The sequence below is a fragment of the Patagioenas fasciata genome, chromosome 3 (genome assembly GCF_037038585.1).
Source record: "Patagioenas fasciata isolate bPatFas1 chromosome 3, bPatFas1.hap1, whole genome shotgun sequence".
Taxonomy (NCBI): Eukaryota; Metazoa; Chordata; class Aves; order Columbiformes; family Columbidae; genus Patagioenas; species Patagioenas fasciata.
The window spans coordinates 52,483,986-52,510,645 of NC_092522.1; the positions used below are offsets into that span (position 1 = coordinate 52,483,986).

General features: G+C 44.0%; 1 protein-coding gene across 2 annotated transcripts in view; it reads left to right on the forward strand.

Moving 5' to 3' along the window:
- The first annotated feature begins 23,717 nt into the window (after window positions 1-23,717).
- Window positions 23,718-26,660, forward strand: part of PDE10A (phosphodiesterase 10A) — a 385,360-nt gene continuing 382,417 nt past the window's right edge. Inside the window, exons 1-2 of one of the 2 annotated variants that reach the window (XM_071806361.1) lie at window positions 23,718-24,263; window positions 25,164-25,363. In XM_071806361.1, coding sequence (XP_071662462.1) covers window positions 25,273-25,363 — 91 coding nt within the window. In that variant the 5' untranslated portion in view covers window positions 23,718-24,263; window positions 25,164-25,272. Of the gene's footprint in view, window positions 24,264-24,360; window positions 25,364-26,660 lie in introns of those variants that run through there. The other variant, XM_071806360.1, reaches the window with a different exon arrangement.

The window sequence follows — 26,660 nt, forward strand, 5'->3', positions numbered from 1 at the left end:
GGAAAATCAACTCCTTAAAGTTAAAAAAAAAAAAAAAAAAAAAAAAAAAAAAGGTGTATTTATCCACAAACTCAAATTTCATTTTTTTAACATTCCAATTTAGCAATAAATTCCAGACTCACTTATTTGCCCCCTGTCTCTGAGTCAGAGATTTGATGAGCCAGTAATTCATCAAAAAGCCTAGGGGCCCCAGTAGTAGTGAATGTTGTGACATTTACACCCTTTTGTGAATCAAAGCCAGACTTCACATTGCTCCAGCTGTGGTGAAGGCCTGGAAAACATTTTTCTTTGGCTTCTAGCACCAGTGAAGCCCCTTACAGTAGAACTGCTCCAGTTAATGGCCTTCCTGGTGGATTTGGCCTGTCTCCACCTGAAGCAGGGTGAAACAAGGGACACTTTCAAATTCTGAGCAATTTTATCTCTTTGCTGATAGGATTTTTCTGCTTCAGATTAATCTCCACCCCACACTTCTTCAGCAACAGGATCACGTCAGGAGAGAATGCAACATCTTAGGTTGAAATCAGTGCGCAACCTTATTGGGTTTGCAAAGCTGCCTGGAGAACTGAGAGCTTCAATCTGTATGGTAGACTAGTGCCCAGAGTGGCTAGTAAAAGTAAGAACACTGTTAAGGTCATTACCAGAGGAAAAAAAAACCACACCAGCCAACTTCAAATAGGTGGCTGGTTTCTTGAGAAAGGGCCAAGCTTCTTTAGATACTGAAAATCTTGCCAGTTACCCACCCCTTATATATGTATATATAAAATGTTCCATTTAGCCTGAACTGCTAAGAAAACAGGACATGTGAGCTCTCTGTCTGTTTATCCATCACCGTTCCCTTACCTCCCATAGCTTTTAGCCCCACTGCTCCATTTCTGTGAGGTCTGAGAGAAGGTTTCGACAATCTCTGACCTCCCACTGGTCTGGGGCACACTATGAACTGGTGCTACCAGGAAAGCTGGTTAAGTAGTAATATTAACAGTGTGCCAGCAGGAACCAGCTTCCTGAGCTGTGCTGCTTGCACAACAACTTCTTTGCAAGACTAGGTATGGAGATGAGTTGCTTCTTTAACTTTTTCAGTTGCTCAGCCATTTTGCTGTGCCTGCTTTGCTGCTTCTAGCCATGTGCAGAGCTGCAGTTGTCTCACTATTTTATTTAAATAACTGTTAGGTTATGGAAGAAAAACAAAAAGAAGTTTTGGCCACACTGAAGCCAACAGCAAGACTCTGATGGCCTTTCCATTGCATTTAGTTTCACCTGAGGGCTTCTTGCTTATTCCTATAGGACCACAAGCCTTTGAAATCATTGCAGTCAATGTCAGTCTTTCTATGACAGGAACGACTGCATTTATATTTAAGTACCTACCTCTTCTGATGAAGATACCTGAGAAGGGAAGGTTTCACGTGATGATGAATTAGCCAAGGGAAGCTCTTCTGGGTGAGAGATCAGTCTTGTTTGGTTATTGCTCTCTTCTGTTCCTTGTATGTATGATGACCCACTTGTGCATGTAACTTTTCTTCTGTAAAAATTATAGGCCACAGAGTTTCTTTTCAGAGGTGTGAAATTTCAACATGTCTCTGTGGGTTTTTAATTGTCTTATTCCTACTTGGTGTTGCCACTGGGAATTCTCTGAAGATAGACCATTTTTTGTGAAAGCTCCTGATCTGTGAAATAGGTTTCTACTGCTTGTCTAATGATGGTTGTATGATATTCAGGGCAAATGGCAAGACAGATGACAAGATGATGGATCTTGCCTTATGTTACTTATCTGACTTATTACCTATCAAGAAGGAGAACGGATTGGGATGATACTGTTTTCCTTCAGTTTCTGGACATATATTTCTAGGGTTTTATATTTTCTATAAATTTGCATGTTTTTATACATACAAACATTCTTCCTTCATTCTCTCTGAGCAGAAATACAACAAACCAACTAGCAATTTTCTTTTTGTTGTAGAGATGTTTACATGACTTGCAGTCTTACTGTAAGTGGGGTGGAAAGACACGTGTTGAAGTGATTATGTATAAAGAATCTGTTCCAGCAACGTAATCCCTATGCTCCTTTTATAAACAAACACTAATTCATGTGTTCAGTCTAATGGAAAGCATTGGTTAGGATTTAACAGGATTTTTTTTGGGGGAAAAGCGAATGGAAATCTAAGAACAGTAAAGGAACTAGATCCTGATGAATTAACATGAGAGAAACCAGATGAATCATAAAATATTTACTGGAAGAATTATCTACCTAAGTAAAATGACTTAATATTTCACCCCTGCATCTTCCACATTGGCCCAAAATGAACTACTTTGAATTAAAGATGCACATATATGCTTTGAAATGAAGAAATCCTATTTGTCACTATTGATACTGTGGTGCTAGTATCACAGAAACAATCTGCTGTAACCAGTGGAGATGGCTGCAAAATCAGTAATTCTATTCAAAGGGAGACTTCTGTTTCAGCACTTGCTCCTTATCTGTCTCTGCCTTGGCTCAGGCTGACCACACACTGCACCTCTGCGTACCAATGCGTCGTACCACAACACTGGTCCCTTTCTGGTGAGCATGTGGAAACAACACCCAGAGTACACTTGGGACTCATCACTTTCAAGAGAATTAAAAACCCTAAAATTAACTCTACGGAAGATTATTTTATTAACAAATAAAACTTTTCCCAACAATAAGAGGATATTCCTAAGACTTTTACAATCCTGTAATATGTTTTGAGACATACTGAGATGTTCTGTGAAGGTTCACTTCTTTTTTTTTTTTAAGTGTTCAAAGGGTCTTTCTGAAAGTATGGAGGGATTGTGAAAGTACTGTCACTATGTCAAAGGTGAGCAGTGGAAAAGAATAAGAGATTCAAGATGTAACATCCTGGCATTTAAATTTCCAGGCAGCTGTGTGAGCTGCTGTTTCTTCCTAAATCAGCAGCGTCTCATGGGAAATGGCTGGGACAAGCTGCTGGGTGTTTTTACGTCACTTAGTGAATCTACTCTTCCTGAAAAGCTGGAACCTATTTATTTTTAACAGCCTCACTTATTTCCCAAGGGTCAGCATGTTTTCACATGCTGCATTTTAAAAATTTCTGAAGCAGAAATGACAATCAGACCTGTCAGTCCTTTCACAATGGAAGATTTTGTTTGTCGGCTCTCTCTCCTCCTTTCAGGGTGGTAAGACATAAGGTTTTGAGACAAGAATACAGTAAGTGACGCACTTCCAATTTTTGACGCTCCCTCCGCTTTGCTACAATCATAAGCTAGTTCTAATATCCTGCTGTTTGACCTAATCTGGCAATAAAAGCTAGACACCAGCATCTACAGGATGACTACGTAGAGAGGTAGTGCAGGCAGTCTACCTGAGTATTGATTGAAGGGTTCTGGCCCTTTAATTATTTTGTTATGTGCCAATTGATTCTATTGCAATAGGTAGCCTCTCTTCTTCCAGGATTTGTGCCTGCGGGGGGTTTGCTGATTGTCCTGTTGTGGGCATAGGCTGCCAGGGCATGGGAGGCAGGGTGCAGCGGAGGCATGGGCTCCAGGAGAAAAGAGGGTCAGAGGCACCCAAAACACTGTTCCCATGGACCAGAGCAACTAATCAAAGGCTATAGGAATAGAATGTGCTAGTTTCCTCTTTCAGCTAACTGCTTTCACAACTGGTTTGTGAGAAAACCTGAAATTGCAGTTGGTTGTTGTAAAATGGGACAAAAACGCATGTGAGGATTTTACAGAAGACTGGAATTCTGGTTTTTAATCGGCTCTAATATGATGGCAATTCTTCTGCTCTGTGTCTGCTGCATATTCTTGACATGCAAAGTGTGGGTTCTCACTAGAGAGGTGTTTGTCAGTGACTGCGTTGCTCTTCTGATATGCGTGGATATTTCAGTGAAACTATGAAAGTTACTATTTTTCCTTCGTCTGTCTCCTGCAGGAATGAGAGCTTCAGCAAAGCTTTGAAATCAGTACAGTGTTTCCTAATGCTGTAATGAGGCATCCATTTAATTCTGCTATGGAAGGAAATAGTCTCCTTTTAAATAAACAGGTAGCAGGTAACTTTGTGACTCTAAGACGTGATTATCTGTCTACTGAAAAATCTTAATTCCAGCTAGCTGTGAGTACTTTTAAGGTGGTATTCAGGTCTTCAGTACAGCATTTATATTCCTGACCACAGAAATAGCTTTCATATACAAATCTTACTAGAACAGTTCCAAATATTTTCCTGTTTTAATTATTCTTAGAACTGTATTCAGGACATATTCCCTTACTGTAAATATATTAGGACGTTAGATGACTATGCCAGAAATGCAAATAAAAGTGATTCTAAAGATCTATTGGCCATTTAAAATCATTTGTGGTTGAAGTGAATTAGAAGATTAGTATTATTTGTAAAAGTGGGAAATGTTTGTATATTTAAGAGTTCCTCTATTGTAAATAGCAGGCTTTTGAAAAAAAGAATAAGCTGCATTGCAACCCAGATAATGGACTGCTTTTGATTTATTACTTCAGGTAAAGAGCTAACTGAAGTACTTTGCAGCAGCAAGTAAGTTGAAGGGTTTTTTTATTATTTACACATACATCCTGGCCGAATATCTACAGGGGACTGACAAAACGTCAAAAATGTCCTGTTCCAGCAGCAGTTGAGTGTTGAGTGAAACCTGGGATGGATCATTTAGGCTTGCTCTTCACTTTGGTTGTTCCAAAAGCCTTTCTGGAACACAGATTTTTTTTTTCAAAAAAACCCCACAAACAGTTGTAAAAACAGTGACAAATGCTCCTATTTTTTATTCCTAGCTTCAGTAAAATACCAAAATGAGTTATTTCAAAGACACTAGCACACTCCATGACTGATAAGAAAATAGAGGAATTACGTTGCTGATGTGAAGTACCAGCCCAGTGGCTCTTTTACCTTGGGTTCTTGACTGTTGTGGAAATATCTCCTTGGAAGATGGCTGGAGCTAGCTCAGAACTGGTTTATAAAGCAATTTCTTAATTGAGATAACTGAATTATCTACTATAATATCCCAGATTGGGAAGAACTTGAACCTAATATGTGCAGTTGGGACAAATCATGAAGTGGATTTGTAATTCCATCTTTGGGGCTTACTGTCACGAAAACAATAAAGTTGTTATTTGGAAACTTAAGATACTCAAATGAATTTCATGCATGAGGCTGAATGTTGTTTTCATACAAAGCATGAGAAAACTTCCTCAATTTCATTTCTCAGGAGTCCTTTATGTGGAATCCTTCCCTGGTAATGCCATTTTTAAAGCAAAATAAGCAAAGCATCCCACAGGCACAAGCACTGAGTCAAAGTCAAAGCACAGGTAGAACATTATTCCAATATTCTCCTGTTGCTACTGCGGGCACTGTCCCCATTACAGCACTGTGTTACACTTGACCAAGTTTAAGTATCCTTAATTGTCACAGCGTAGTACGGCAGGTACAGGAAAAAGCAGCTACTGTGAATTCAGTCAGGTGGTGAAGATTCATTTCCAGCACAATAGACTTTGATGGACTTGCATGAGGCAAGGCAGTGTACCAACTTTGAGACTCTAGGATAACTTGACTGCCTAGATTTGAATTTCCTACAAAATTGCATTTTTTCTACTCTATGGAGAACAAAAGGAAAGCTTGTGGTTTTAAATTAGAATTGTCTTTTCTTAGCACACCTTGGCCTAGAGAGCAGATACAATCTGTATAATGTTTTTGGTCTCCTCTCATGTTAGTGAATGAATGGGCAAGAGTCTTCCAGGTGTGACTCAACCTCAATTAACTTCAGTGATCAGGGATTATGCTGGTCCATTGAGTTTCTCCCAGGTTTGGTGGGCTGCCAAAATGAATCATGGCACTCTAAGGGCTTCTTACAAGTAAGGCTTGAACTCAAATTCATTTATTCATGTATCTTTCTTTAACTGGCAAACCACAGTTGTTACATTGGCACCTGTAAACAGAATGGTGAGAATCCTCCACAAAGTGTTCCTCTCCACAGCTTTCTTGGAAAAAAAAAAAAAAAATTAAAATAAATCCTTCAATTTCTTATTGCTCTACTTATTGGGAGAAGTGTTCAGCTCGAGTTTTCCAGGTTTACTCCTTATGCTCACATTCCCCTTCCAGAATAATGACCTTCATGGTTAGCTCACTTTGTGATTTCTTTTGATAAATTTAGCTCTGGTTAAGTGTTAAGCCTAATTTATATTATAATAAATATACTTGATATTGGAAGCTAAGCAGTTTCAGACCACTGTACGTCTTGAGGAGGCACTTGAAAATCCCGGGGACTGAAGGCACAATACGAAGTCCTGGCAAAGCACTGGTTTAGGAAGGCCAAATGAGCTGGTAGATCTCATTTGGCTCTCGTGTCACTCTTGGGCTGACACAGGGAGGAAAGGAGAAGGGGAGAACAGCAACTAAGTTAATGTCCCTGGAGGCTAAAGTCTTCCCTTGACAGAAAAAGCAGTAGGTGCTGCAGTGCAAGCTTTCGTGCTTGATATGTTGCCACAAGGGCACCCTCAAACTCACTGTCAACAGAGCTCTCTAGAGGAGAAAATACTTGCTTCTGCACCTGTGACATTGCTGCTTACCTTGTCAGTGACAACTGCAAACTCAACTAGTTCTGAGCTGGAAGTGCCTTCCTTAGTCTGAGCTGTGTACCTAATGTTGCTCCTGACAGGTATGGGCCTTGGAAAACTTGCTATCTCCTCATCTAACAAAAAAAAAGCCCAAAAAGACCCACCAAAAAATAATCCCAAACCACTGCAGATTTCCTTCTGCTGGTGATATCTCTTTCCTAGGAAAACTGGAAACAGTCCTCTGAAGTGGCTGTTGTTGAGGGCGCGTTAATGTTTGGTTTGCATTAGTGTTTGAGCTTGGGCCAGTATTCTTATTATCCTTTCTTTGTCCTGATGTCCTAAATCTCGTACTTCGTTCAAGATGCACGTCACTATCTGAGTACTGGCCTCACCTCCACAGTCACAAGGATTATTTTGTTGAGATTAGATAGTTATAACTAGTGTAACTCCTGTACTTTCTTACGTAAAACCTGTTCAGAGCTTCCCAGTTCTTGTTTCTTACTGAAGAAGTGTATACAGAGGGTTGCGTGGCCTTTGTTTATTGGGTGATGGTGGGGAACAGCTGGGCTCCAACTGCAATTTTATATAGTTCCCCATCTGTAGAGTCAGAATTCCTGAGTGTGAAAAGTCTGGCTGCTGCTGGAGCTAGCACGTGCATGTGTTTATGTGCACTGAGAGCAGGCACAGGCTGAAGCTGGAAGGAGATATACAGAGAAGCTGAAGGAACAAGGCTGCAGCCTTACTGCAATATCCTGCTGCTGATCACTGCAGTCCCAGAGCCCATGACAACTGCTGCAGGAGCTGAGGGCCATTCAAAATGGAGGGCACAGCTGAGGTTTCAAAGCCCTCAAGTACACATGTAGCAAGTCTTCTTAGTCCTCAGACCCTTAGCTGATGGTGTGTTTAAATCTACACTTGCAGACATGGATGCGGTTATTCTGCAGCTCCAAGGTACCCCCACAGAGCAGGGCACCATGCAGCCTGCTCACTTTCTCCTCATGGGGTTGCAGACGTGACATGCTGTATGTAGTCCCACCTTACTGTGGAGGCTACACATTCGCTGGGCCTCTGGAGATGTAGAGGCAGGTTGGAACTGGCTCTGCTTACAATGCAAGGGAGAGCATACTGCAGTAATGATACACTGTCCCTTTTTCAGTCTTTCTAATCAGGGATGGGGTACAGCCTGAACAATGGCAATCAGGTTTATTCACACTATCTCCATCAACACACTTTAGTCCTCTTCAGTTCTGGATCAAGGAGGTATTTTCAGCATTGTTTTTCATGGTAATTTGCACATTCAAAGCTGTCTTTTTAGACCATGTAACCAAAACTGCCAAAATAAAAAAGCACTGTTAAGAAACCCAACTTAAGGAATTAAAGGAAATAAGCTTTTGTTCGGGAAGGCTCCAGAGAGAACGAGAGGAAATGTAAACAGTACATATATCCTCTCTGTCCCACTTTTATGTTCCTTCACCAGCAAGCAAGGGCTTGCTCGCTTTCGCCTGAAGTGGATATCCACAGACTCTTTCCTGAGCCAGGATTTCCTGATTCACAGATGCTGTTGGTAGACAAAAGGCAGCTAGATGTCTCCACTCTACTGCAGTTCTCACCAGATCTTGTATGGGTATTTGTTCATTTTAATTCACTCTTTTTCCTAATCCAGCAGATGTGAGGGAGAACTGCACCAAACCAAGGTTAAGCCTCCCCCTGGAATTTATGTTGTTTTCTCTTTCTTCTCCTGTAAAATTGACGTTCTGTCCAACAACCTACAGCCTCCTTGTGATGCAAAGACACTGTGTGATGTGTTAGAGTTATTTTTAAGATCTGTGTGCAAATCATATAGATGCAAATGCATGCAACAGAGGAAACTGAACTTTTCTCAAGGGAAGTGTTACCTAAGAGGTATGAGAGTAGCCTAATCTATGCTCACTGGTCAAGGTGCCATGAATTCAGAGTTAGAAGGATCATTAGGATAACATCTGACTTCCTGAATAGTGAAACCCAGAGAATCTCAACCAGAAACTCCTGCAGCAAGATTATAATCTCTGGAAAAATATCCAACTAGTCTTGAGTTAAAGACTCCAGACAGACTGAACTGTGTCCTGAGGAAGTGGTTCCAATGTTTTATTAGTTATTCTAAAACACAGAAGATTTTGTTTAGCTTCATTTTTCAGACACTGGATCCTAGTCTGACTCTTTAACGTGTTACACTCCTTATTGTTTATAGTGTTGTAGTGTGTTTGTGGTTTGGTTTGTTGTTGTTTTTTTTGTTGGGGGGGGATGTTTTTGTTTGGTTGGGCTTTTTTGTGTGGTGTGTCGGGTTGGTTTGTTTGTTTTTTGGTTTGTTGTTGTTGTTTTTTGTTTTTTTAACATCAGTGTTACATGGAACTAAGTCCAAAAGATTTATGGAAGCTAGTTACCTCAAGATGGTTCTCCTTCAACATATGCATTTTTTGAAAGGAAACAAAACAAAAATAAATAAAGTGTTTTTTACGAGACCTGTAAGGCTGTTTCTATAAAAATATGGTAACTGGCATTGGTCATGTTACTCTCCTAAAATGTTACGGTTGTGCCAGTTGAGCTATAGTAACCACATGTACATGCTCTTAATCATAGAATCATTTAGGTTTGAAGGAGACCCTCAGGATCATAGAGTCCAACCATAACCCAACTCTAGCACTAAACCACGTCCACAGGAACCTCATCTAAATGCTTTTTAAACATCTCCAGGGATGGTGACTCCACCACTTCCCTGGGCAGCCTGTTCCAATGTCTGACAACCCTTTCCATGAAAATTTTTTTTTTAATATCTAATCTGAACCTCCCCTGGTGCAACTTGAAACCATTTCCTCTTGTCCTGTCACTTGCTACTTGGGAGAAGAGATCAACACCCTCCATGCTACAACCTCCTTTCAGGTAGTTGTAGACAGCGACAAGGTCTACCCTCAGCCTCCTTCAGGCTAAACAGCCCCAGTTCCCTCAACTGTTCCTCATGTGACTTGTGCTCCAGGCCCCTCACCAGGTTTGTCACTCTCCTCTGCACTCTTTCTAGTACCCCAATGTCGTCCTTATGATGAGCGGCCCAAAACTGAACACAGTATTCAAGGTGGGACCTCACCAGTGCCGAGTACAGTGGCACAATCACTTCTCTCAATAGCAAATAAGAAGGTTTACTGGTTATGTTGGCCTGCCGTGAGAAAGATGTAAGGTAAATCCAGTTATTTTCCATTTGTTGTAGTCTCTATGTATTTACATGACAATTAAGGCAACGTCAGGGTCATATAATAATCGATGACCCTGTGTCTGCTCCTTTGATTTTTCCAGTTTTGACTAGGATCAGTGTCAAGCTGAATGACCAATGGCTACATCCTGTTTATTTTTTATTATTATTATTTTTTAAAAAATATTTGCTCTACAGTAGCTTTTTTTTCCCCAGTAATCTGGAACTTCCAACTGACTTTCCATTGACTTCAGTGCACTTTGGATCAGGTCTTAAAATGAACATCTGGTTGCAAATTCATTAGCCAAAGCCTTAGGACAGCCTCTGTGAACCAAATGCCTTCAGACTTTTGCTTTGATATTCTTTGAATGTAAAAAATGAGGTGGTCTTGGGAACCAGTAATGCAGAAGCTTCAGCAGCAACGTCAGCATGGTGTTGACAATGTGCTCACCTGCTGTTCTCTGATCCTGTTATTTCCTCTTCAGAAGCACAGCTCAACATATTTCTGGCTATTCCACCCAATACACAGGATTTACAGCTCAGCTGAGTGAATGTTGGTATTGGAAGGTTACCTTCTTAAATTATCTCCTTTCCCTTTCCATTTAGTCAAGAAATAGTGCTGCATTTTTCTATAATAATTCCAGGCTCTCAGTAGGTGTTAGAAGGAGAGTTCCCCTGCTCTCCCCCAGCCAAGAGGTTAGCAGCAGGTATTGGCACCATCATTTTTATGTAATCGTTGAGTCCTCTTTTAGAACTTGGAAGGGATCTATGTGGTATTTTAAGCTTTGAGGGCTCATTTCATTTGCAGAGGAGATATTCAGCTTTCTAAAATTCAAAATAAACAGGAGTCAACCTCAGCTATGTATGTTTGTATTTATTATAAATACATGGGCATATAAAACCAGGGAAAGTAAAACCTGACCCACTTCATCTATCCTTTTTTAATTTGCTTCCAGTAGTTTACACAAGCAGGAAAACACATGAGGACACAGGGGAAAACATGCTTCTAAAGAGGTTGCATTAATCTGGGGAAAAAATATAAATAAAATCCCAATGCATATTAAGAAAGGCCAATTTGATAGTTCATTTAGCAAAGACATCAGTGCCTGTAGACACAGAATTTTTACAGCTCTGCTGGATTCCACCCATTGAAAGTTTTTGCTGCTGTTGTTGAAACCATAAATTTATAAATGTTATTCTTGTCATTTTTTTTACACTTTTTCTATTTAATCAGTTTAAAGTATATGCAGATTATCTAGATCCCTCCTGGTGTGGATTTTTCTGACTAGCAGTGCATTTATAGTTAAACAAGTGAGGCATTTGGACTGTAGTCATTTTGATTTATAGCAGCAGGAACAAAGCGAGAGAGTACAGACGTCAGTGCTGCTGCTGCTGATCTGGCAACAGAGACTTCCTAATGTACAAATTACGTCTTTCACCACACAATTCCCTCTCTACCCTAACTAGAGACAGGGAGGCATGCTTATTTAACGCAGTGTGTGAAATCTATACAAAGGTGTATGTACACTACTGAGTGGATATTATATCACTCATTTTAGGCGTACAGCTTCTATTTCACTCTGCTTTTGCATTTTAAAATGAATTTTCCATAATGGCAAGTATGCAGCAATTCAGTTTTCTTGCCTCTTATAGACAGAACAGTCATGTGTGAGTTAAAGCCAGTTGTGGAGGTGGCTGTGGTGCATTACCCATACAGGCACCTGTCCATGAGATGCTGTAGTGGAATTATTAATTCATTGTCTCTAGAGCACCAAATCACCCTGGTTTTGTCTACATCTGGCCCTGGAGGCCTTTGAATAATTAGCCAGTGGGTGAATCATAGAAGGCTAGAATGGACCTCCAGGATCACCTGGTCCAAACTTTCTTGGCAAAAGCACAGATGGCCCAGCGCTCTGTCCAGATGAATCTTAAGTGCCCAATGTTGGGGAATCCACCACCTCACTGGGGAGATTGTTCCAATGGCTGATTGTTCTTGCTGTGAAAATTTTTTCTCGTGTCCAGTCAGAATCTCCCTGAAAGGTTCCAGATGTTCATGCTCAGTTCCCTGCATGAACGAGTGGAAAGAGGACTGTTTTGATAATTAATATTGAACATGGGTGGTGGAGGAAATCAAGACTCCAGAGAAGAATCTTGTCTCAGTTATGGGATTTCAAATTCCAGGGCTGAGTGTAACTGTCTATACCTACCTCTATATGTAAAGATCCTGCCAGTTTTCCCTTCCAATGGGCATTAAGTATTCCATTGACAAAAAAGCAGACTCGACTCATCTGGATAAAACAAAATCTTCTGGTAGTCATCATGCCCAGGGACCAGGCTCTAGTTAATAGGTGGCTGCACTTCATTAGTGGCTGGAGTGATTCCTGTGCCTATAGCACCACAGCCTGTATTTCTGCTAAGCCTTTAAAGCACTTCGGGATGAAAATAGCTCAATGCAAAATAAAGGTCTCTATTTAGCACTGCAATCTGCAGCCAAAGACTTGGAGCAACTCCCAAGGCAAAGCAAAGATTGACTTGTTTCAAACCTGCCTCTCTGAAGGCAGATCCAGTGAGTGCAGTGACATATTCTGTGCCAAGGCAGGGAGCTACCCCCTGCCCATGAGGTGGACATTGCTCCCCTCTGCTGCCCTGGCAGGAAAGAGTGACTGTTTTTGCACAGGCAGCAGGGCCCTTCCCACCCTGTGAGCATTGTCACACATTCGGTGTCGTTTGGCATAGGATGGATGTCAGTACCCTTGCTCTCAGAAGGTTAGTTTTTGATGTGAGGAAATAAACAGTAAAGATGCCCTCATTAATACATGCTAGTGCATGTATTTATGCTGTCTTCATTTAAGGTGCTTGGCTACTGAGAGCTGAATCATTCATAACATAAATAACATGAATAATAGATAAATAATATAGAAATATGTATATGTAAAGAATAAAGAAATAAAATTAATAAATTAATCCCTGGGTTAATTTTGCTGCATTGAAATAAAATAGTAAAAAAAATCACAAGAAAGTGCAGTCACAGTGGTAGAATGTAAATGACTGTGGGTGAAAGCAGACCCTTTGCTGTGTCTGGGACTCTTTTTTTTCCTCATGCGTCCTGTGATGAGGGCAGGTTGCTGAGCTGCTTGAGTTGTATCTGGTGTGGCAAGCCCAGGATCGGGCAATTCCTTGAAAACCTCTGTCCTATGTGGCTTTGTGGCCTATCTGTTAAATGGATATTTATTGAGGAGAATCCCCACTGACACAATTAAGTAAAATACAGGGTGTTTCAAGGAAATTGACCCAATTTCAAATGGCAACTGATTTAAAATTGGGTCCATCTTTTTGAAACACCCTGTATAGCTGAACAAAGAGGTAATGTAAATGCAGTTTTATGCATAAGCTGGATATTAAAATGCATAAGCGCATTCCTGTTGTTGTAAGGATCCCTATTGCCATCCAGCTTTGGTTTTATGATACCAGGTTTATGTTTCCCTTTTTTGTGTAAAAAAAGAATGCAAATAACAATAAGTTCCAAATGCACAGAGAAGCCCTTGCTGTGCACAAGTTACTCAGTTGTTAGATTCCTTTTTCTCTGCAGCAATCTAGTTTGTGGTCTAATTGCTTGCCCTTTTATTTTTTTTCCTTGCATTTTGAAGCAAAATGGTTATTCAAAGTAGTTGGCGCTACAGGACTGAACTGTTTCTGAAACCGTTGCTTTTTGCATTGACACAAGAAAAAAAAAATTGCTGCCATACAACTGTTAATATACCAGTCCTGAGCTAGAAGGGATCAGGGGGTAGGTGCAGCTGGAGGATTTAAAGATGGCTGTGCCTCATACCACTGGGACTTGAATGGCATCAGGCTCATTTGCAGTCTAAATTAATATAGTCTTTAGGCTGCTCTAATTTACCCAGCCAATCCCTGACCTCGAAGGACCTTTATCTGCTGAGGAGGTGCCAGGAGGTGGAAGCTCGTTTCAGGCTCCTTGAATGGCGGCATCAGGGAGGTGCAGGGTCTGTTCCAGCTGCTCAATGTCACCAAGGACTCCTGTACGGGATGGCAGTGCTGTACTGTGTCGGCAGCACAAGCCAGCCTTGGAGCAGCTTGGCACTGCTGCAGTTAAGCTGAATTGAAAGGGGGCAGGATTTGGCCAGAGCGTAGCTGCACACTCTGCCAGCCAAATCCAGTGACGCTTGAATTCACTGATTCCCACTGACTTTAATAGGACCCAGGATATTGTCCTCTCTGCCGAGCTAAGCAGAGAGATGTTCTGAAGTAGGGCAAGGCCTGACCCCACAAAAAATCTGGGGAGCTTTGCCATCATATTCTCTGGAGGAAAACAGGTGGAAGGAGACAGTTGAGCAGAAAATGTAAATAAATACATCTGGGTTTAACTGTGGCCTCAAGACTTCCCTCTGACCTTGGTGAGCAGGAGAGGGACACAGATGGGAGGCTGGGGTTATGTGTACAACTGAGGACATACACAGAGCAACCATTTCATAAGCCATTATCCTTCAGAGCCCAGGACTTGATGATTAATAGGGTGGCAGTGGGGAACCAGTGGGAAGAGGAGAAATAACGGTGGGTGTGCAGATAATGCAAAAAATGCTGAACGAGTAGCCTATTGGAGGGAAAAAAAAAAGGTTGCTTTTTCTGGGAGAGAGGGAAATCCGTTATAATATAGTAAGCTGAGAATGTGCTGGGTATGGCCTCCCGCTGCCAGCATCGCTCAGTGCTGCAGTGGCAGGAGATGGGGTGGGGGACGGGGTGGGCAGCACCTGAGGCGACCCGCGTGCGCCTGTGACACGGGACCTGCGTGAAATAAACAAATAATTGCTATGCACCAAAATTATTATTTTAAAAAATAAAAAGGGGGGAAGGATGGAACACACACAAAGGAACCGTTAACCATAAATGCGCCAACGGCACCCGCCAGCCGGCCTGATTTATAAGCGGCATCATAAGAAGAAAAAAAAAAAAATCCCATTAAGGCGTCTCATTGAGAGAAAAAAAAAGGGAAAAAAAAAAAAGCCATGGGAGAAGGGAGGCGGGGGTGGGGAGCGCCGGGCCCCGGTGCGTGTCACTGAGGCAGCATTGACGCAAGCAGCTCTGACGTCAGCAGCCGCCGCGGCGGGGACGGCGCGAGGCTGAATGGGAGCGGCGGGCGCGCGCGGAGCGGGAGGGGTAGCGGGGGGGTGGGAAGCGGGAGCGCCTCGGTCGCGCGCGCGGGGGGGCGGGCTGGTGGTTGCAGCCGTTGCTGCGGCGCTCATCGGTGTGCGGGGCACGGAGCGGAGACGGTCTGTGTGGAGGGGAAAGAGCGAACCCGCAGGGCCCAGGCTCCGTCTCCCTGCGCTGCCCAGCACCTCGGTGGGGTGGGTCACCTCAGAGCTCGGTGCGGGAAGGGCATTATTTTGCCCCCCCCGCCCCGTCAAGGGCAGGGGCTGTGTCCTTCCCGCCTGTCCCCGCTCTGCGTGTGTGTGTGGCCCTGCTGGCTCACGCGTTACCTCAGCATTTGCCACCATTGACCTGAACGGTGCAGGCTCACAGCTGTGGGTCGGAAGTGCTGATTTTTCTAGTAGTTGCTGCTTTTGCAACTTAGGGAGCAGACGTTGGCACATGGTACTGAAAACCACCCACTTGTCCCTTCAGGTTGTTTCTTGCAGATCATAGAAGTTGGGGGACTGTGGCCCTTGGGGAGGACAAATTTGTCTTTCCTGCAAATTCCTCAAGGCTTTTCCCATAGTCTTAAGATGCAAAAGAAAATGATGATTGTACTGCTGATAATACAAACACTTAGGGTTTGCTTGTCTTAGCAGCTTTTTTTCTCAATGAAGAAAGGAGAACATGAATGCCATTCCCAGGCTTTTCTCTGCAACTACAATGTAATAATTTGTCTTCAGGACCCCAAGACTTTTCATACAACAGTGAAAGGTGGCAACACTGATTTTTTCTGTGGTTCCCTGCCTTTGGTGTTCAGCTGCTGTTAGGCAACCCTGAGAATATCTCCTTGTCTGCGTGACTGATAACTGTGCTGTTCCCAAACAGTACTTAGGAAGGACCTCACTTTTTAGGGTCATCCATCTGGTAACTTCCAGCTCTGTATTTACTACAACCTTTTTATCAAAAGGACAGTACAGGAAAGAGTTTTTCCCCTCTGTCAAGCAGGATGATTTCTGAAGGGGAGCAAAAATCTATTACACAGGCCCTCACTGAAAAATCGGAGGCTGATACAGTGGCACAATCTGTGGAAGGAAAATGAAAATAAGGCTGCTGGTGGCTGTGTCCCAGCCAGTGTTAAACCATCCAGAATGATATTTTTTCTTCGAGCAGGCAGCACATTGGTAGGAGCATCACATGAGCCTATGGAGTCTGGTTGTACTCTCACATCTATCAGTGCAATTTGGGGGCATCTTTTGGTCAAATAAGTGGAGAAGGAGAGGAGAATTCTTCGTTTCCTCCTCTCTGCCCTCCATAGAGTGGCCTTGGTCCTGTGTTCTAGGTCCTCATTCTACCAAATTTGTGAAAGCAAAGTTTCTGGAAGACAAATTCTGACTTTTGTAGAGTTTTCAAATTGAAAGTGCTATCTGTAAAACCTCTGACGCTTGTAACGAGTGAGGGTGTTTGTTGCTGTTTATGTTTTCACTGTTACACAGATATAAGTAGCGAAGCAGTGCGAATTGCACTAGTGTAGCAGTTCCTTTAACCAGAGGTGGTTTACTTGGGTGGTCATACAGAATGGTTGGGGTTGGAAGGGACCTCTGGAGATCATCTTGTCCAACACACCTGCTACAGCAGGTTCACCTAGAGCAGATCACACAGAATGTGTCCAGGCAGGTTCTGAATGTCTCCAGAGAAGGAGACTCCACAGCCTCTCTGGGCAGCCTGTTCCAGTGCTCTGGCACCCTCACAGTAAAGAAGTTTCTCCTCATATTCAGATGGAACCTCCTGTGCGTCAGTCTGTGCCCGTTGCCCCTCATCCTATCGCTGGGCACCACTGAAAGGAGTTTGGTCCCGTCCTCTTGACACCCACCCTTGAGATATTTATAAACATTTATGAGATCCCCTCTTAGCCTTCTCTTCTCCAGGCTGAACAGACCCAGCTCTCTCAATCTCTCCTCATAAGAAAGATGCTCCAGATCCCTCATCATCTTAGAAAAATAAGTGGTGCCAAAACATTTTGATTTGAAGATAAACCACGAAACAGTATGTTTAAAAAAGCCTGAATCTCTTTCCATTAAATTCACTGGTGAAGATGCAAGTGAGAAGAGCTGACAGGGCAGAATTACAGGTTCAGGTGGGCAGGGACCTCAGAAGGTGTCCCGTCCAAACTCCTGCTTAGAGCAGAGTCAACAGAGATGAGACCAGTTTGCTCTGCTCAACTTGCCCTCTTCTCTCATGCATAGTAGTTCTAGAGTACATCTAGCACAGCTGCCACTGGTCGCAGGTTTGAACGGTAGCAGCCAGATTATTCTCTCGCACTGGTTTTACACTTTCTGGAAGTGGATGCAGTTCCTCCTGCTCTACACTGGTATAATGGAGAGGAAAAACCAGTGCTATTTAGTTAAAATGCATCTTAAAGCAAAAACTCCTCTTTGTGTTGATTACTGAATTGGATTTTAAAGGCTAAAAATACTTTGTTATAACTAGTCCTTTAAAGTTACAGTGTATTTTGACACTATCCTACATTTAGTGTACATTTTATTTTTCTTTCTGTTACCACATATATTTAGATGGAAGTACAAACAATTATTCTCTGAGAGCCAAAATAGTTAGTGTAGATGATTTGCTGTAGAGTAGAATTCATAGTAGGAGTTGCACATGTTTCTGATAGCACTTGATTCTACTGAATTCCTTAAGTAAAGGGTTAAAAATCATTGGAAATATAGAGTAGAACATATCTTGCAGAAACATGCAGTTAGAAGAAACAAAAAAAACCCTGTAGGTTGGACACCATGGTGGGGTTTTAAAAGCGTAGCTCCTGTGAGCCACTTGGATGTTTGAGGAGATGTAGCTTGAAAGCAGAATGAAAGCTGAATGAACAGGAAGTGGAAATCATGTGATTTTCACAATACTGGAATTACCCATTTAGACTAAAATATTGCCCTGCCATACAATCTCAAATGAAGGTTTTTTGACTGAAAACCAAGAAGAAACTGATTTTCAGTTGCTTATGCTTATTCCTACGAAAATTAGACCTAATAAAACGTGTTTTTTACCCAGATGAATTTGAGGCAGTTTTGCCCTGCTCAAAACATTTGAGTCCGAGACACTGAGGCAGTCTCTGTGCTACAAAACGTGGAGGTCAGAGGAATGGGGGAGGCAGAGCAGGTAAACTGCCTTGGTCCTGCCCACATGAAACACCTGCCCAGGTAAAGAGCACAGTCCTGCTGGCCTGCGCTGCCACCAGGTGCCTCCCAGGCCCACCCCAGCCCACTGCCCAGCCTGCAGCTGTGCCGGGAGCAGGCAGCAGAGCCCTGTGCTGCCAGCACTGCCCACAGGGCACCTACCTGTCCACCACAGACTCTGCCAGCATCCCCCAGGGGCCTAGGGTGGGTCTCCGTGTCTTGTCGTGAAGTACACTTGTGGTGAAGGCTTTGGTCTGTAAAGGAGGCTATAAGAAAGGGGTGTAGAACTAAATTAATGAAATAAAACAGGTCTTGACTGGGAGAATGTATTTTGGAAAACGGCAGGGACAAAGCCCAGAACAGCGATGTTTGAGGACAAGAGACCTGTGCAGGCTCTTTTCTCCCATTCCAGCCCTTCTGGTTACCCAAGGTACTGCAAATTGTTTTTCAAGCATATGGTGTTTCATATACCCACATCATGGAAACTCTCAGTACTGACCTTCTTCTAATGCTATCTTTAACCATCTAGAAACTTGTAAGCAGAATGTCGCACGCACTGTGTCTTTCACAAAATGTAACACAGTTACAGTTTCATATCACATTGATTCCAGGGACATGGACAAGGCAGGTGCATGTTTTCTCAGCTGGGTACGTAACAGTGGATTTTTCATCCCAGGAGCAAGGAAGTTATGAAATTCCTGCCATAGAAATAGAGGAAGAGAGGAAAGAGCTGGAGCAGAGACAGGGTAATGGGGGGAAAGTGCTGGAGAATCAGAGTTGCTGCCACTAGGAGATGGGGGAAGTTTCTGTACACTCCACTCTCCATCTTGAGCAGCAGCTGCTGCCCTGAACACTTCTGTCCTTCCCAGCAGTGAGGTGTGTGAAAATCCAATCAATCAATAAATCTGCAGTTCTAAAAATTGGTAAAAGCTCAAACTGTGCAAAATAAGCCACCATATTTTTACAATTAAAAATGCTACTACACAGTGATAGCTAAGGTTTATGAGGAAACATGGATTAGGACTTGGCAGCCATATGTGCTGAACAAATATGAGGTGTTTGTAGAAGTGGGAAGGAAAAGTGGACAAAATAACTTTATTCTGGGAGATGAGAACACCCAATTCCCTCTAACCTGATGAAGCAAATTCAGCAAGGCCTCTCTAATACACTGATCTTCGTCTGTCTATGAAAACATAAAGATGAATATTGTGAAATGAGAGTAGGCATTTCATGCTGAAAGAACAGTATTTGAAAAAAAACAAAACAAAACAGAGACATGGCTTTTTATATTGAAATTTACTTAGTACCACCTTTCTGGCAGTGCTGAATTTCATATGAAAATTTTAAATGTGTCTTTCACCCCACTCCTTTGTATTGTTAAATTATGAGATCAAAACAGTGGTCATTTTAGTCGTATATGAAATTGGGAACTGTGTCAGTCCTCCAAGTTCTCTCTGCACTATGTGTCAACTTGTATGTAGTGTCAGTGCAGTGGGGCTACTTGATCATTATTCCTACTGCAAATTAGCTTGTGTGGTGGAAAAATAACAGATATGATGGTAAGTTCTGAGTTTTGTTTTTAAATTGGGAAAGTGAGTGAAGCAAAAGTGTATTCAAGAGAGGTATTTCAGTTCTAAACCTGCACTAAACTCTCTCTGTGGCCTTGCTTGGATCACTTAGTGGAAGACACCGTGATTTTCAGTCATATCAAATAGTATCTTACTGTGCAAGAATTCCCACTGAAAGTAGTGGACCTAGCCAGGGATTAACGCAGTAATCAATGTGAATAAAGATGATAGAACAGAGTCTTCACCTCTCTGCTGCTGTTTCCCAATTTATAAAATGAGGATAATAAAATTTACCAACTGTTCTGGGTGATGTAAGGATACATTAGCCCATGCTAGCAAATCACTTTGAAGACAAAACCAAATGCTATACAAATGCTAAGTATTCTGTCAAGATGTGCAGGAGTGTATTCACAGTTCAGGGAGACATCCCAAAATAACGGCTTTGAGTGGGGAGAGGGCTTCTGGAAGAACTAGGCTTTAATGATACAAATGTCTACAATATCTGGAACACTGTGTTACAAGTCACCTCATAAAGACATACAAAGAAAAAATTGCAAACTGCTCAGGAAAATAGTATAGTACTGCATGAAAGATAATTGATTCCCTCATTGTGCTGTTCTTTAAGTATTGGTGACATATTACGGGGTCAAATAATTCTAAACTAAGTCAGACGTGAGGAAAAAGTAAGAAAAAGTAAACTTAAAATGTATGACATCTCTTGGTCTTACGACTTTCGCATTTGGTCATTTGCTCTGTCTGTGAAGTGTGAATTGTACAGAGGTGGGTTCATCCTAACCAATGGTATTTCTGTCTCCTCTGAACTTTTAATTTTATATCCCTTTAAAACATGCTGCATTCAGACCAACTAGTCACTGAAAGCTACCATGAATGGTCCTTTGTGAACGTGATTGACAGGCTTGGCTGGTAATACTTTTAAAAATATAGCAAAAAGTAAAGTGTTTGCAAACTGAGCTATATTTATTGAAGGTCTTTTGCCTGATGATTTCAGTTGTTGACTCATGTGAAGCAAACACCCAGTCCAAATCCATAAGCCTACAAACACTTAAAGCCCATCTCTGAGTACAACTGTGTTTAGTATGGCCTTAATGCCAAGTTGCAAAGTCTGCTTCTGGAATCCCACAGCAAGGGATCACCGAGCACGATGTAAGGGTTTCTATTTACCTTTGCAAGTTTTAGACCAGGAACCTTCTTTTCCTCTAATAAAAAGACTTTGGACTTGATATACTGAATACCACTTCCTAAGTTTGGTGACATAAGTCCACCAAAAGAAAACAGTTCATGTAATCCTATCCCAAAGAAGTTACCAAAGTCACTGAAAGTGGGTAGCACTTAAATGAGTAACAGCATAGAAATTAGTTAATTTCAGAGTATTAATGATGAACTAATAGCCGACTCTATTAGTATATCATATTAGACTATTTTCCTAGAGGCCTGAGTCATTGCTGGTACGGAACATGGAAACTGGTGCTTCCTTCCCTTTTTGTCTCCCTCCTTCTCTCCTCTTGCATGTGTCAAAGAGTTTAACTATGGAGAAGGTAGCTCCTTGAGATGGTCCATATCTTGTTTCTTGTAATGGGAAGGAATTTTTTAAAAGTACTTTGGAGTAACTAGATGGAAAGCTTTCCTTTGGCAACGGCTAATAGAGAGGATGGAATAAAATCCTGATGGCAGTTAGAGTTTGGCTTGGTACAACCTCAGAGATTATTGTTTATGGAATTATCCTGTACACCCCATATCCTCTCCCCAGGAGATGATCTATTCTGTGTTTTTATCCCTGATTTCCATGATACTGTCATAAAAACACAATCTGTCAGCATGGTAATAATTTAGTGGAAACTCTTGTGTAAAAGCAGATCTTGATGGGAACTTCTTAGAACGCAGATGTGTTATAATGCATTTTATACAGTATTTTATACTGTGATAGATGTATTGTGACTTATCTGTGCTGGATAGGTGAAAAAAATACATTTAGAAATGTAGTAGTACTTAAGATAAAATGAAATACAACATAGCATAGGATTACCCCTAAGGCTTGTCTAAATTTTTAAGGTATCTCTCTGAAAGAAAGGGATGTGCTACTAAGTCCTGGAAAACTCCACAAATCATTCACAAAAATAACCATCTTGCTAAATCACACTGTGTAAGAAAGCAAGCATCTTGTGCTGACGATTTGAAAATCTCCTCCTTTACTTTGCAGTTAAATCTGACCAAAGCCTTGTGTGGGAGATGATGGTAACAGATATATCAAAGGCCAACACAAATGCCACATTGAACATCCATGCCAGCAAGAAAGTCTTTATGCCTCCCCTCCACGCATGGCGCTCCTGTTTCCTGTCTTTCCCTTCTTACCAAGCTAAACTTTGAAAAGAGAAAAAAACCAGCACCTTGTGAGTGCTTGCAGCAGACAGTGAACCTGATTTGGGCTCGCAGTGGTATCACTTACATCACCAGTATCTAAAATTGTTCCAGCAAAGAACTGGCTTAATGGTTTGGGCAAGTAGCCACTTGCTACATGTAATCATTTGGAGGCCGAACAAGCCATGCCCCAGACCTGGCAGGATGCAGACGGAAAAATCTGGACACTAAGCACCGGACTGGAGATAAAGAAAGAGGGCAGAAAGCAACATTCACATGGTAGACCTCAGGAAATGGACCCAGCCTCACAAGCTGGTTTGAGGTGGCCTTCTCAGCCACACAGCACCCCAAACCTCTGTATGGCTCAACAACAGACTTAAGGCACCCTTGGGTTCCAGGCTGCTGCATCCACCTGCAGCTTTGGGATGCCGTGGCCTGCAGAGTTCATGCCAGAGTGCCCTGCCGACTGAGGTCGGGTGAAGCTTGAAAAGGAACAAGCACTTGTTCAGAGAGCTCGTGTTTGCACCCACTGGGAAGAGCCCCTGGCCAGTGCAGCTGGCCGTGTCCCCCCTGTCCCCTTCTCCGGCAAAGGCAAGGCGCAAAGCAGGGTTGCTCGGTTTTCTCCTCGCCCGGCTGCAGCCCAGCCCGGAGGCACCGCAGCGGCAGCGCGGACACGCGTGGGCCGGAGCAGCCGGGCGAGGCGCTGCCCTCCCCCGCGGCGGGACCGGGCGCGCTGCCCGCAACGGGAGCGCGGCGCGGTGCCGGCGTGCCCGCTGCCGCCCGGGAGCCGCGTGCCGCTGGCAGCCACGGCGGGGTTATTTAACACCCGGGCTGTCATTTCTAGGACAGCGGCTCACGGGAGGGGGTGGGGAAGGGCCCCCCTCCGCCGCGTCTGCAGGGCCCGCGGGGATTGGCAGCCCCGAGGTGCGGCCACCTCCCGCCGCCCCCGCGCCCAGCAACCCCCGCCCCCGCTTGGCAGGACTCGGGAGCGCGGCAGCGGTCCCCATATGCGGTCAAAACCTTGGCAGGGGGAGTGTGACCCCACAGGGAAAGGAGCCGGCCGCTTCGCATCGGCTTTTTTTTTTTTTTCCCTCTTTTCTTTGTAAGCACCTTTCAGTGCTGGAAAAAAAAATATCGTTGCAGCCTGTACAGCGGTAAATTGTTACTTAAGAAGATCTAGCCATACACCAGAAACACTTCAGCATGTACCCGAGCCTAAATATATTTGGAAAGATGGGGGGAGGGCACTTTTACCCGGCTTTCATCAATGCCTGCTTGATGACAGAAATAATTAAGAAAAAAAAAAAACCTCCCCTCCCCCCGCCTGAGCAATCATAATACGTTGAAATTTCCCAAAGTCTAGTCAGCTGCAAAAAATAAATGTTTCTGGAGCTAGAGGATCATGTTGCAGAAGCGTGTGACTACAAGACCTAGATTCCTTTCCTGCTCCCCCGTCTCTTTCCTTAGGTGTTTTTTAGCATTATTATTTGTTTTGGGAGGGGAAAAATCATCTTCGCTTCAGTCTCTTGCTAGAGGTCCAGACTGCTTACGTCTGAGCGCCCCTTATCATTTCAGTGAATGGCAATTGCAGCCTTGGTGCTGTTATAGCAATGAAGCTACAGACGTCATTGCCTCCTGTTGGACGTGAGATGTGTCCAAGCATCAGCTCCTTTCGCTTAAGAAAAACTCTTTAACTTCCACGCAGCCGGCAGGCAGGCTTTTCTAAGATCCTGTGGACCAAACATTGCATTGATAGAGTTATATCTTTTTATTTATACATACATACACACATACACAGGTGTATGTGTATGTGTGTTTGTACGTACGTATATAGAGAGACAGAAATAGCTAAATTAAAGCTGCAGCTATACTGCAAGCTCCTCTAAAAATTCCTATTCGTCAGAGTAGCTCTCTGCATCGTTTTGTTAAATACAGCCCGGCGGGAAAGCCATCATCAATCAATTTCGGGTAACAAGGAAGACTTGTTGAGCACCCTGTTCTCCAGACCCCGGGAAGATGCTGGGCTGCTGGAGCGTGGAAGAGCCAGGATTGTGCCCTGAACTTCACCCACTTGGCAGCCGCTATTCCTAAACCATTTCCCCTCTCCTCCCCTGCCTCTTTGCCTCCCGGACTGAGAATCTGCTCTTTAAAGTTGATCTGAAGGGGAAAGCAGAGACGAGCTTGTGCATAGTTTGGAGGGTAAGTTGTGTCCTCATCCCCTCCTCCCGCCCTCCCTCCCGCGAATAAATACCCGCTAGCGAGCCTTGAGATGCGCCAGGAAAGGGGGCAGGTGACGGGGTGGGATGGGACTCCCCGGGGTAGCGGCACATCTTGCACCCAGGACCGAAAGGGTTACAGAGCGAGCGAGAAAGACCGACCGATTGCGGGGGTACTGACTTCACGGCGGAGTTTGCGAGGTGCGAGTTATCCGTGAATATTCCCAGCCGGCTCCCGAGCCCCGCAGCACCGCTCAGCCGCCGCCGCTCCCGCAGGTGCCGGGCGGGGTGGCCGCAACCCCCGCCGAGCCGCCCCCTCGGGCCGTATCGCTCCCGTGCCCGCCGCCCCCGGCCCCCCACCCGGCCGCGGCAGCCTCTGGGGAGCCGAGGATCCCCTGCTCCCAGAGCACATGACCCCTGCAGGGAATTTAGCCTCCCTGCACCTGCAGGCTCTTGTCATCCCTCCTCCTCTGCTCCTGCTTTTCTTTTTCATCCGCTCATTCCCCCCGCTCTTCCTTCCCCTCCCTCCCCCCAATCCATTCAGCTTTTTCTTTTTTTTTTTCCTTTTTTTTAACCAGAAGGAATCTTAGCAGGGGAAAATAATACCAATCAGCACCCTCCTTTCCGCCCCCCCCCCCAATAAAAATAATAATAAAAAAGCACCACCTGCTAACATTGTAAAAACAACAGAGGGCTATCACCTCTCTCTTTAATTTTCACTCACATACTCAGATGAATGAGCAAGGAAGAGGGAGACCTCAGCAGCCCCTTTAGATGTGGGGCTGAATTGATGGGATTGTGATTTGTAGGATTTCTCCACTTAGTCCCTGCCTCCTACTTGCTCTCCAGCCACTCCAAAGTCTCTTCCCCTCTCTTTAAGCAGCGATTTCTTTCAATCTCTCTCTCTCCCTCACACTCTCCCTCTCTCTCCACATACACTCATCTCCCCGGAGAGAGAGAGAGGAGAAACTCAACTCCCAAACACCGACCAGATGTCGAAGAAACGCAAAGCCCTGGAGGGTGGTGGAGCCCGGCTCCCCCCTGAGGACCCCAGAGCCTGTTTTGGGGCCGGCGAGGAGCAAGGTAGGGCGGTGGAGGCCTGCAGGTGGCCTGGTGGTTGGCAGCTGGGAGCCCACCACAGGGGTGGGTCAGCATGGCTGGCCTCCCACAGCCCACCGACACTGGGGTGACTTTGGCATTTAGGCCAGGCTGCTCTCACCACCAGGCTGGAAACTGCAGGGCCGTTCCCACCGTACAGGCACTGAACTTCTGAGAGGGGAAGGGTTAAGGGGGCAAGGGGAAGAGGAGAGGGAAGGGGGTGTGGGAGGGTGGCTGAGGGGGGCTGTGAGGCTGCTGAGCAATCCAGGCTCACCTCCTCAGTGCAGTTTGTCACTGGCATGGGCATAGCCACACTGCCTTATTGATTTGTAGCTTGTGTAAATCTCTGTTTGCAGGGTGCTCCTAGCTTGGGCAGCAAAGGAGCTATAGGCACCTAATACATATGTTGTGGTTTTGTGTGTGACCAGTTTCCTTCAGCAAGCCCCTGTCCCTGGTGCGATTTCGGTTGCGTCATGTTGAGGCTTCCAACACTGCACTTGCAGCGCACTTTGCATCCAGCTAAAGTTGGTTTTTCCCCAGCCTTGGTGCTTTGCTGTAATTTTCAAGCTCCAAGTATTTGTGGTGAAAGCTGCTCTGTACTTTTTGACAAGATAATATCAATGTAGCAGCTGAGTGGTGTAAAATCAGCAATGCACACAAGTGTGAGGGAGTTCTGCAGCCGAATTTCTTCTTGTTGTTCAGCCAGCCCAGTGGGTTCCCTTCTTTTGTGTTTATTTTAACTAAGTGGGCCCAGATGAACCAAGCTGAGCTACAGGGCTCTGGGTTTGTGGCTGTGATGCAGAGAGGAGAGGAAAACAGCGTTTGGATTCAGAGCAGTGTTACAGGCTCTTGCAAATGGATGTGGAGGCTACGGTGGGAGATGGTGGGTGTGTGGTGGGTTCAGATGACGATATGAATATGTCTCTGTGAGTGCTAGAATTGAGAAATGTGGTGCTTTTGCCTGGGCAGGTGTACACAGAGCAGAGAGGAATGGAATGGCTGTGTTCTCCAACATGGAGTCTGTGGACCTTTTTGTAGAGGATGTGAAGGATCACAATGTCACAAGTCACCCAGATCATGAAATTCACCTACCACCACGGATGTTTTTGCTTTTTGCAGGGAAGTGTCCCCAGCACAGTGGCTAGTGTGCTCTGCTGGTTTCATTAGTCAGGAGCACTCATCGTGATTCACTATCTCAAAAGATTTGGTTTAGGGTTTATGTGGTTGTTGGTTTTAAATTGTTTGATTCTCCCACAAGAAAATAAGATTCATATTCATATTT